The sequence below is a fragment of the Panicum virgatum genome, chromosome 8N, assembly GCF_016808335.1.
Source record: "Panicum virgatum strain AP13 chromosome 8N, P.virgatum_v5, whole genome shotgun sequence".
In the NCBI taxonomy this organism is placed as follows: domain Eukaryota; kingdom Viridiplantae; phylum Streptophyta; class Magnoliopsida; order Poales; family Poaceae; genus Panicum; species Panicum virgatum.
Genome location: NC_053152.1, coordinates 4,833,925 through 4,846,758, shown reverse-complemented (window position 1 = coordinate 4,846,758; position 12,834 = coordinate 4,833,925). Strand labels below are relative to the sequence as shown.

General features: G+C 42.7%; 1 protein-coding gene across 3 annotated transcripts in view; it reads left to right on the top strand.

Moving 5' to 3' along the window:
* LOC120684484 (putative disease resistance protein RGA1) overlaps positions 1–12,443 on the top strand; it is a 69,119-nt gene extending 56,676 nt beyond the window's left edge. The window contains exons 4-6 of one of the 3 annotated variants that reach the window (XR_005679316.1): positions 9,393–11,544; positions 11,679–11,762; positions 11,894–12,443. Coding sequence is in view for 1 of the 3 variants with exons in the window: in XM_039966335.1 (XP_039822269.1) it covers positions 11,894–12,077 (184 nt within the window). In the remaining 2 variants the exon portion in view is untranslated. Of the gene's footprint in view, positions 1–9,392; positions 11,545–11,664; positions 11,763–11,893 lie in introns of all 3 variants that reach the window. The other 2 variants (XR_005679315.1, XM_039966335.1) reach the window with 2 other exon arrangements.
* Positions 12,444–12,834: the final 391 nt, after the last annotated feature.

Genomic DNA, 12,834 nt, shown 5'->3' with positions numbered 1-12,834 from the left:
ACATCCTAGGGTAACGTTATATCTAAGTACTTTTAGGAAATTAAATTAAACCATAGACTAGTGTTTTTCTCCACGGCATCCATCTCCACCATAACAACAATGTCTTGTTCCTTATCTCTATCTATTCTGCATTACAAATTTAGGGGATTACTTCAGGGTGACAAAGATTCGTTATGATGCTATTGTTAATGATGATTAGATCCTGCTGAATGTATGGATGAATGATATTTTTAGAATGTTAGGGAGTTACTTATGAGGATTTACATGAAGGATCTATGTTAATATTACTAATTGGAGGCTAGCCTCCACATGAAAACGCTTAGGATCCTAGGTTGAAACTCTAACAGATTGAAAAATCCTAGAAAATCTCAAAAAAATCAAAAGCATCCAACCATCAATCAGACAACTCTAATCATAATAGTGATTGGATCCAATATCTTTTCTAATAAATTACTCACATCTACTATTATTAACATAGACTAAAGTAACTCCCTAAATATGTATCTAAATTACTCACCTCTGCCATTATATAAAAAATCTAAAGTAACTCCCCAATCTTCGTAAATTACCCACCTATGTCATTATATAATAATGCAAATAACCCCTTAAATTTGCATATCGATTAAATTATGTCATTATTAAGAGCTAAAGTAAATTGAATCTAACTTGTATAATCATAACATAGTACTCCCTCCATCCACTCTTGATAACTATATTTCACCTTGACACAATGACCAAAAAATAACCTTACTTATCATATAATAAAAGCAACATGGATTTTTTTGTTGGTTCTCCAATATTTTAACTAGGAGCTCCTCGTTACTAGTGCTATTTATTGACATAGCTAATACCAATTGCAAATATAACTATCATTTTTTAACATTAAGTTTTTGAAATATAGCTATCAAAAATGGAGGGAGTATTAAAGTGCACCAATATAAAATTCTAAATTATTATTTCTATTATTATTAATATATCGTATGTAATTGCTTATATAAAAATACTACCCACCATATGTGTCACCCTGTATTCATGTATGGTGGAAGAGATAAGAATACCAATTCATAAATAAATGATTCAATCAAATATATATCGAACACACATGAAGTTGTGATGCCAAATGAAATATATTACAACTTGATAACGATAATATGTATTTTAAAATATGTGTTAGAATATTTGATAGATAATAGATGATGTGAGATTTAGAATCACTACTACAAAAGTCTTAACCGAGGCGGGAAAAATAATTAACCGCATACCCTTAAAATGAATCTCGTCCTCGAGATTCGGCTGGGTTAGCAAAAAGCTGGGGAAATTTTGCTTGTAACTCATCCTCTCGTTCCCATGTTGCCTCATCCTCCGCATGATGACTCCACTGAACCTTACACATCTGTATCCTTTTACTCTTGGTAATCCTTTCCAAGGTATCCAAAATTCTGACCGAATGTTCTGTATAAGTCAAATCATCTTGCACATTCAACTCCACCAGTGGCAGCTCCTCCTCTGGCACCCTCAAACACCTTTTCAACTAGGATATGTGGAACACATTGTGCACATCTGACAACTGAGATGGTAACTCTAGCTCATATGTCACTTCACCCTTCCGAGACAATATCTTGAACGGACCAATGTAGCGAGGTGACAGTTTCGCTTTAACCTTGAATCTGTGCAAACCTCTGATGGGTGACACTTTAAGATACACAAACTCTCCTTCTTCAAATGTCAACTCTCTACGTCGAGTGTCTGCATTACTCTTCTGTCGAGACTGTGCCACCTTCAGATTCTCTCTGACAATCTGCACCTGTTGTTCGGCCTCCTTGATGATTTCTGGGCCGAACAACTGGCTTTCTCCTGCCTCACTCTAGTATAGCGGAGTCCTCAAGCACAGGCAGTCGACTGGGAGACATACACCTAGAAATCTTCAAAATCCTCTGGATACTCCGGGCAATCGTTATGTTGGTCTGAACAGCGTTATGTAAGGATGAGTACACTTATGGTTGGTACTCAACAAGTGGCAAAGAAACAACTATATATTACATGCAAGGCTGAATCAAGGAATAGTTGACATGGTTTAACTGCGATAAGCACTTTTAATTGATCAAGTTTTATTAGCAAGCATTAACTACATGTAATTTTATACCATTATCCCATAAATAAGCATATAAAGTAACCATCATCAACATCATAAATAAAGCATCGATTTAGATCATCTTCAAGTTCAATTATCATGTGAGGGTCCAAGCCGCTCTTGACCATGAGCACGGCTAACTGGTTAGATTTAACTCTGCAGAGGTTGTACACTTTACCGATAATTCGCGTAAAAGTCCCGAAGAACTTTGAACCCAACCACACATGTGTTGATCAGACACAATACCACACTTCCGAGATTTGGTTGCATAGGGACGCTATGAGGCCTTTACAAAGATTCCCTAACAAATGACAATCTGCTAAGGTTTCAAGTCAAAGCAGAGCATAACCCTCCCTAATGGTCAGCTCCGTAGCAAAGGCCGCTACCCCAAGAGGACCGGGTTGTACCCATCGATGCATCCCCTCTTGCCCTTTCGGTAAGATTGTCACAAGCTGGAGTTTCTAATTAATCAGCCAAGACCAGAGCCATGTAGTATTATGGTTGTACTGTTTTCCTGGGTGGTTCTCCATGTTCCAATTAAATCATATGATCTTGCTTAACAACATTAACCATAGAACATGAGGTAACATGTGTAGCATTTGTATTAAGTATCTCTACCATGATCTATGTATGAACAACTAGCAATACTACACAACTTAAATAAATCTCCCGGGTTGATCAAGGCATGGATAAACAAACTAAGGTATAATCCTTAATTGGGTTCCCATCATATTATAGACACATGCATGCAATAAAGTAGATGTGAATAAACTGTGAATTATTTGGGACAAAAGTATGATCAAGGAGCCACTTGCCTTCCTCGAACTGCTACTGCTGACCAGTGTCTTCAATGTCTTGCTCTTGTTGACCCTCGAACGGCGTGTCATCTACGCATCAAACGAGCACATACAAGCAAACACGTGCAACAAATAAGAAACAGTACACCAATCAATATAAACAGTACAAAACAAAGGTATAAAACTATTCTACACGTTGCAAGGATCACGTGAGCGCAAGAATCGTCGAAAATGGATTTAAAACGATGAAGTTATGGCTAAAACAAGACTATAAGGGCTTATTTGTAAGAGCTTTAAAACAACAGGGGCCTAAACATAAAGAAAAGGACTATTCTGAGTTTATTCTTAAAAAGGCTTGGACGCAGGTTAATTTTGGGAAATTAGAGGGGCTCTTTTGCAAAAGTGCAAGGTTGACCGGTATAGGTTGGGTTGACTCGGGTTTGAATCTAATCTGGATCGTCGATCTCGGATCGGACGGCAGAGGCGGGTTGGGCGGAGAGAGCGGCGGCGCAAGGTGCCAGCAGCGAGGCTGGGCGGCAGCGGCTCGCCGGCGTTTCGCGTACACGCGATTCCGGCCCCGATTCGACTCGGGTTTGGGTCGGAGAGCAGGTTTGCGAGGTTGTGAACTCATTTACGGGCTCTGGACGGTGATATGGAGACCGGGCGGTGGCGCTCTTCAGCGGATGGCGGAGCGGCACGTCGGACATGCTCCGGCGAGCTTTTCCGAGCATAGAAGGGCGAGAGAGAGAGGGGGGGGGGGAAGCGGATGTGGAGTCTTGTGACCTTCCGACGAAGTTCTTGCGGCGGTCGAGAGTGGCGTAGCGGCAGCGGAACGACGGCGCGGCGGCGGCGGGCTCCGAGCTCAAAAAAGCGGTGGCGCGGCTAGGGTTTCGAGACAAAGGCGGCGGCTGCGGATTTGGTGGGTTTAGGGGCGCGGGGCGGCGGTTTTATAGGGGTGGCTGAGGGGCCTGGGCTGGCGGGCTCGGGGGACACGGTGGCACGGAGATCCCGGTCAGATTCGGCCGGGAGTCCGGCTCGGACCCGAGCTCAGAGCAATGTTTTCAAATCGGCTGGTCGGTCCTGGTCGCCTAGGGACCGACCAGCCGATTAATCGCGATTAGTTGACGACCAGGTCGAGCCTGGTCGTTCCCTAATCGTCCATATGTCTACATGTTCAGTATATACTATATAGTGTATATATAATTATATATATACAATATAGTATACAGCAAGCAATTCTGCAGGTTTTGGTGACTTACTTTTGATATTTGCTCTCCAAAACTCCAGCTTCTTGTCCAAAACTCCATATTCTTCTTGCTGAATCCCTGCTGCTGAAACAAAAAAATGAAGTTGTTAGGAGAAAGTGAGAAACCTTCATGCTGCCTTGAAAAATATTAAACAAGGAGTACTGCAGTAGAGATTTAGCAAACCATAACAGAGCACTACTGCTACAGCAGCAATGCAGCATACATAACCAAACAAAGTTCAATAGTTCAGTACAATAATTGAAAACACACAAATAAAGGCCTCTTGCTAGAGGCTAGAGCTAAAGACTAATTATTAATTAAGTAAATCATCATCCAACTTGAAGTGTCCATCTCCAGCTTCTTCATCCTCCTCCATGGCTGTTGCTGAATCAGAATCTTTTGGCTCATCTTGTGCTTCATCTCCCACATCACTATCATCTGCATCTGCATCAACATTATCTTGGGCGGGTGTGTTTCTTGGATGCTTCCAATTCCTAGCATAGGTCTGTTTGACAGCAGTAGCAGCACGAGCAGCAGCAGCCCTAGGCAAGTGACGCCCCCTTAGACCTTGAGTTGCACCAGCCACTTCATCCACAGCAGTCCATGTCAAAGAATCGCCATCACCAGGAACTGTTTCAGAATTTTCATCAACCCATTCACTTTCCCATTGGAATTCCTCAAGCAAGAGTGGGTTGCATTTCTTTCCTTTGGAACCCATCTCTTTAATTTTTTGAAACCTGTTTTGCATCTTCCGATTATAGCTAACATACACCAACTTATTTAACCTTTTATGCTCCAACCGGTTTCTCTTTTTGGTATGGACCTACAAAAAAGCAACAATGTTATCTCCAATACAAGTACTTAGTAGTTAGTACTTAACAGGTTCCAACACAAGTACTTAGTACTTACATGAGCAAATGCGCTCCAATTACGTTCACATCCAGATGCAGAACAGCAGAGGCTAATAATTTTTTTTGCTAAACTCTGGAGCTCAAATGCTAGGCCACCATATGAGCCCCACCAAAGAACGGCAATATAAATACAATTACATACTAGTTAGTGCATTTCTATAGCCAACAAGGAATAAGTGAACTAGCCAGATAGTTACACAAAACTTACTTGTATTTTTTTTATTCCTATCTCTGATTGCTAAAGGCTTTGAGAAGCAATCACCTTCAGACCTCTCATAATCATCTGCTTGCTTACTAATCTAGGTTTGTTCATCATCATCACTCACCATCTTCCAGAAAACATCATTGAACATTGATCTTAGCCTTGCAGCTTGTCTCTTATCTTTCTCTCTTATGTCAAAATACTTCCCTGGATTCAAAAAGAGGGCTGACCCATATAGTTTTTGCTCCATTTGGGTTTCCCATCTCTTGTCATAGCACTCCAATACCTCCTTAAGTAAACTTGGCTTCTCTTTCAATGATTCTTTGATGGTATTCTTTGCAACATCCATGGCTACCATAATTTCAGGAGCTGCTGGTGTCTCATCTCCATCTGCTATCCTCAAAGCAATGAGAAGTGGTTGTGAAGCTCTTAGGCAGTTTTCCATAGTGTTCCAAAAAGGCATTGAAAGGACAATATTAACAACCTATTTGCCTTCACTAGAAGAAGCCAAGCTATTCTTATTCCATTCCTCACTAACAAATAAAGCTCTCAGGCCATTCCTATGCCTATGCATACTTGCCAATGTAAGAAACGAAGTAGCAAAGCGAGTCACAGCCGGCCTCACAAGATCTCCACCTATCTTATCCCTCATTTGATCAAGAACCCCCCCTGTTTGTAGATAAATATGCATACTTTCTTTGCCATGTTTATGCAAGTGTTGAACTCCTTTATCTTCCCAATGTCCTCCAACATCAAGTCCAAGCAATGGGCAGCACAAGGTGTCCAAAACAAGTGGGGAATCCTCTCCATCAACAACCTTCCTCCAGCCTTGAAGTTGGATCCATTGTCAGTGACAACTTGCACCACATATTCCCTCCCAATCTTATCAATTTGCTTCTCCAACAAATCTGCTAACATTTGTGCATTTGCTACCTCACTTGAAGCATCAACGGACCCTAAGAAGAAGGTCCCTGCTGGGCTGTTGGCAAGAAAATTGATTAGATGGCGGTGGCTTGTGTCAGTCCACCCATCAGACATAAGGGTGCAGCCATATTCCTTCCAAGCTTCCTCATGCTTCTTCCTCAACTCCGCTGTCCTATTCACAGCCCTATCAAGCAAAGGAACCCTTAGTTCATGGTATGACGGTGAGCGCAACCCAGGACCATATTGTCCAATTGACTCTACCATAATCTCCCAACTTCTTGAGTTGATGGCATTCAATGGTATGCCATTCTCATAGAAAAAAATCAGCAATGTGGTCATCAACAATTTGCTTGGCCTCCTTAGATTTTTTTGTGCAATGCTCAAGAGTAGGTTGAGAAGTATTTGATTTGTGCCTCTCTGCAACTACTTCTTCTGGTGTCTTGCATAGCATGGCACTCACTGACTTCGAATGCTTTTGAGTTTGTGGTTTGGGAGCAGCAGAAACAACAAAGTTAGCAATGGAAGCCTGAGCAATTTTCTTCCTTGCTTGCTTAACCCTTGTCCCAGAACTAGGCACTGGTGTTCCAGCTTGAGGCTCAGCTGCAGCACCTTCTTCCTCTTCATTTGCATCTACATCGGGCACACTCACAAACACAGTCCTTGAATTATTTTTCAAGTAATCATGCATCTCTCTCTTTACTATTTCAGGACATTCCTCACAACAGTGTGCATCACCATAACCCCCAGCAAGGTGCTGCTTAAACCTGCTTACTCCTGCAGGAACCCTCTTCTCACAAAAAATACACTGCAAAAAATCTTTCTTGCTAGTATCTGGCCACCACCCATACTTCCATGCTGGGTCTTTCGATCGAGCCTTTCTTTTCGGATCAATGGCTTCGGCACGACGCTCAGGTGACAGCTTTGCAAGAGCTTTCTCAATTAGGGACTGAACATTAGCATCTGGAGCAGTTGAGCCTGCAGAAGAATTTGTGGTTGCAGCTGTATCATTCTGAGCAGGAGCATGCCCTTTAGGAGCATTCATCAACACTTCCACCACTGCACGCCGGCGTACTGTCTCTGCACATATACAACATAGCACACCACTGAGAAGATGAACACACAGTAGGTCCAAGCAAATGCAAGAAACAAACAAGTAGAGCTGCAGAGGAGCCGGAGCAGCAGCTATGCACACTGCAGAGCAACACCAAGCTACAAGCAGGAAGCGGGATTGCAGCCTTGCAGGAAGGGAGCAAAAGGGGAATAGGGAGCTTACCGTCAGATGAAGATGAGCTCATCTTCAACTTCAAAAGGGTGACGACGCAAGGATGAAGGGGCTACAGCAGCTGCCTGCTGCTTCCGCGGTTCCTTGCCGGGGTGCAAGTAGATGCCTCTGCAACTGGACAGCGCCGGGAGAGATGCACAGGAGCCTGGTGGAGTGAGGAACTGAGGACAGGAGAGGATCTAGAGGTGGTGGTGGCGCTGGGAGGGAAAGAGGACGCTAGCCGCCGTTGGAGAGGACGGAGCCCGGGAGCCGCGGTCGCAGTCGACGCGAGAATGGCGGTACTCGTTTCTGGCGGCTGGAATTGGGGGTTCCCGGCTGGATTCGCCTGCCCCTTTCTCTCGCTCGCTATTTTAGCCTCAGGCGGGTGTCTCTTGCAACCCTAACGGGCCGAATTGGTAGCCCAATAGGTATCCTAAAGCCCAAGTCCTGCCCTGGTCGAGAAATGCCCTGGTCGACCGACTAATCACGATTAGTGGATGACTAATCGGACGACCAGGTTTCTGGTCGCTCTGGTCGGGTCGGTGGTGCTAGTCGGACTTGGAGAACCGACCTGGGCGATTAATCGCGATTAATCGGACGACTTGAAAACATGGGCTCGGAGACAAGCCCGACAGGTGGGGGCCACCTGGTGGTGAGGGAGGCGAGAGGGGGGCGTGGGACGGGCCGCGTGTGAGCTGGGCCGGGAGAGGAGAAAGGAAAGGGCCGCGCCGGGCAGGTTTTGGGCCACGGGGATAGAAAGAAGAGAGAAAAAGGAAATTGGGCCAGCGGCCGGGAAAAAAAAAGAAAAGAGAGGAAATGGACCAGATGGGCTGAAAGGAAGTAGAGGAAAAGAGAAAGGTTTTCCATTTTCTTTAAACTTTGATTCAAACAAGTTCAAATTAAATTTGAATTCAAAGAATTCAAACTCAAACTGAACCACAGACAATAAAAGATGCATAACGGCATGAATGCTCACAACCTATTTTCCTATATTTGTTTTAGGCTAAATAAATTATTTTTAATTCTCGATAAATGCTCTAAAATGATAGATAAGGCAAACAAAACCTTAGCGATCCTAAATCAAAACTAATTAAATTTATTTAGGTTCCTGATTTGAAATTTAGGGTGTTACAATATGAATCCTATTTTTATATTAATTCTAATTAGCCCTTGTGGAAGCACGGATTGATCGGCTAGTCTAAAAGAAATGAGTGCTACTTGCTACTCTATGATAACAAGTGCTTGGGCTTATGTTTCTTAATTAAGCACGTGGTCTACAAAAATACTATTAAGTATTTTAAAATAGGGGTAGTACCGATGCATGAGTCACGTCTTAGCTAATATGATACTCTCTCCGCCGCTAAATATGATGTTTTGGTCAAATAAATTAGTTTTACTTTTAAACAATTAGTTTGTCCAAAGCATTATAGTTTTATAGCATATTATTGTTCACTAATCTTGTAATTATACTTCAATTCGATTCAACGCTAGTCAATAATAGTTCCACCTCTGAACTCATATATTGTATTTTCATCAAAAACATGATATTGGGAACCATGAGTGATACAGTTTTGTGGATAGGCTTTTTCGCAGTAGCGAAATATAGTTTGTGAACATATAACAATTTTTAGTTATACTTTTCACAGCCCGTAGTACATCTAACAATGCACATAGTAATAGCTATGTTAAATATGTACTTTTGACATAATTATCTGATTTCTACAAGTGTATGGTAAAAACTATGTTATTTTTCTCTTGGGACGAATGTCCTTACCAATTTTTGTTTGTTAACATCTATCTATACACACGGCCGTAAACTCAGGCTCCATTTGTATTTATTTTGTGATGAAGGAAAATATCATGACGCTCTGGCATAAGTGATACTTTACAAACTACTAATTGGCCTGGCTACTGTGCAGGTAGTTGGAAACGGAAATGATGAAGACCAGATTGAACTGCTCAAGGATATTGGAATGGAAATTATAACAAAATGTGATTATTTACCACTTGCTGTGAAAGTAATGGGAGGTCTCTTACGTCAAAAAACAGCAAGGAGACGGGAGTGGGAAAATGTCCTAAATGACTCGATATGGTCAGTATCCCAAATGCCTGAAGAGCTGAACTATGCAATATATCTTAGCTATGAAGATTTAAGTTCTAGTTTGAAGCCTTGCTTTCTTCACTACTCACTCCTTCCCAAGAGCAGAGAGTTCCTCTCTTGTGAGATCATTGGCATGTGGATTAGCGAAGGATTTGTTCATGGAACCTCACGTGACTTGGAGGAAATAGGAAAAGAGTACTACGATGAGTTGATACAGAGGAACCTTATTGAGCCTGATATAAGGTATGCTGAAAAAAATGTTTGCAATATGCATGATGTTGTCCGCTCATTTGCTCAATACTTGGCTAGAAATGAAGAACTAGTAGCACAGAACAACAAAGCTGATATTGCTGACAAAATCAATTCACAAAAGTTTCTTCGCATATCGCTGGAAACAAGAGGATCAGAATCAGATGAGTTAGAGTGGTATTCATTACAAGGACAGACATCACTAAGAACACTATTATCAGTTGGGCCTATAAAAATCAAGCCTGGTGATTCATTCCTTGTTTTTTCAAATTTACGGACACTATATGTACAACATGCAAATTTTGATGCATTAGTTGAATATTTGAATCAACTTAAACACTTGAGGTATTTATCCATAAAAGGAACCAATACATCTAGGCTACCAGGAAGCATTGGTAATATGAAATTCCTGCAGTATATTAGCTTTCGTGGTTGTAAGAGTTTGGTGAATCTTCCTAGTTCCATTGTAAAGTTGCAACACCTGAGGTTTCTTAGCCTTCGTGACACAGGAATAAGCAGCATACCTAAGGGTTTTCATGGTCTAACCAATCTAAGGAAATTATGTGGGTTTCCAGCGCACATGGATGGTGATTGGTGTAGCATTGAAGAACTGGGACCTCTCTGCCAGCTAACTAATCTTAATATAAGTGGCCTAGAGAACGTGTCTTCATCCTCATTTGCAAAAAAGGCCAGGATTGGTGACAAGGTGCGATTGAGCTATCTGTTCTTAGAATGCACAAGTAGAATTGAGCATGATGGCCATTTGGTAAAAGATGAAGAAGGCATTCCTGAGGAGCAGCAGCAACAAATTGAGGAGGTATTTAATGAGCTCCACCCTCCATCTGGCTTAGAAAACCTCAATATCAGGGGGTACTTTGGTCAGCGACTTCCAAGGTGGATGATGTCGACAACAGTTATGCCTCTTGGGAGCTTGAGGATTCTGATGATGGATGACCTAGCCTGCTGCACGGAACTTCCTAATGGCTTGTGTCAGCTCCCCTGCTTGGAACTCCTACAGATTGTCCGTGCTCCAGCGATCAAGCGTGTTGGGCCTGAATTCCTACAACCAAATCATCACTGCCACAACCATTCGCAGGTAGGGGTTTCATTTCCCAGATTGAGTAAGCTGATTTTTGAAGGACTGGTCGAGTGGGTGGAATGGGAGTGGGAGCTGCAAGTGAAAGCCATGCCCATCTTGGAGGTGCTTAAACTCTCGAAGTGCAAGTTGAGGTGCATGCCTGCTGGCCTTGCCTTCCACGCAAGAGCTTTGAAAAAACTATGCATATGTGATGTGAAGCATCTAAGTTCTTTAGAGAACTTTACTTCGGTTGTTCACCTCGACGTGTTAAGAAACGCTGACCTGGAGAGGATTAGTAATCTACCAAAACTGCAGAAGCTCGTCATCATTATGTGCCCAAAGATGAAGGTATTGGAAGGCGTGCCTGCACTACAAAAACTCAGTCTGGTGGATTATGACATTGAAACAGTCCCAAGATACCCGCAAGATGTAACGCCAAGGCAATTGCTGCTAGACTGCAGCTTACCTCTACTTACGTCCATAGCTGCAGGGAAAACTAGCTGCGAGTGGGACAAGTTCAAACATATCCAGCAAGTCAAGGCATATGCAGACGATGAAGGTGTTGAGAGAAAATGGTACGTGCTATACACAGGACATCCTTTCCGCTTCGAGACCAATATCAGCCGCTCCGCCATTCTCCAATGTAAGTTAAACTGCAGCTGCTTCATCTAATATATTTTATTTGCAGATACTTTGTTATGCTTGCTCTAATTTCTTGCTTTCCTCTGGTCGATTAAATCTATAATCCACTTTGTTATGCAAGCGGCATGCTTACAGGACCACATGCACCATTGAAGATGAGTGGCCGGTAGGACGACGTGCATCTACCAACAAACGTCAGCCCCTGTGCCTACGCTTCAGGTAAATTTGCCTCACGTGTTGTTCTGTTAATTTCAGTTGACTGCATTTGCCTTTTCAAGTGATTCCCATGGATTAAGTGTGCCTATTCATCCAGTGTAACATATCTTGACATGCATGCTATATATGTGCAGGTGCAATGCTTATCGCTATTTAATTCTCTGGTTGCGTCGAGAGTGCCCGCACTGCAATGAGGCAGACCGCATCGCCCCCTCATCAGACCAATGGACCGACGAAGCAGGGTATGCAGCATACACAGCATACACCAATGGGAGGCTGCAGAGACAAAAGCAAACATCATCGAGAAATGTAGTTTGAATAGAATATCTGCTGCCCCAGCAGGTTTTTTTTTTGATACTTATGCCCCAGCAGTTGATGCACTTCCACGCCAGGAACAGAGAGGATTGTACGACTCCAGCCTCTCGCCTTTCTCACCAACTGCCTGCACAAGAACAAACCAGGACTTGCTCTGTTTTTATTCTGTCTGTGTTTTGCTCTGCTTTCTTTCATTGGACCTGCCTGAAGGTGTAATGTCCATCTCTGCTGTTTATTGGCTACATCAGTGCCTAGATCGATTCGCTGTATGCACAGAAAAACTAAAAGAATTCCTTTTGTTTGCCTTCTACTGCTGTACGCGTGGCTTCCTTTTTCTTTGTATTGTGTATGCTGCACTGGAAATATTCACATGATGGATACTTCTGGCAAGGTCACTCTGATCAATAAGACATGTTTTTCGCACCAAGCGGTTGCCGTGGAGATTGAACCCTGCTGTTAGCTACCGCTCTTGCAGTTGCGCCTGTGCACGCTACCCACATGCTGATGTTATGCAATTCAGACTTAACCATACTATACTACTGTGCAGCGCAAACGCAGACAACATGAATCCAGCACCGAGTTTCCTTTTTGCAGCAGGGATTTCTTTGCTTAGGACCGCGGTCATTTAATCCACATGTCCTAATTCGCATAGACAATTAGACATTGATCAGTCATCCCATTAAGTTTTTATTTCTTTTGCGAAATTGGTGAATTTGTGTGTGGCTATGCAGGTTAGGCATTCGGGTGATGTGCATTACTA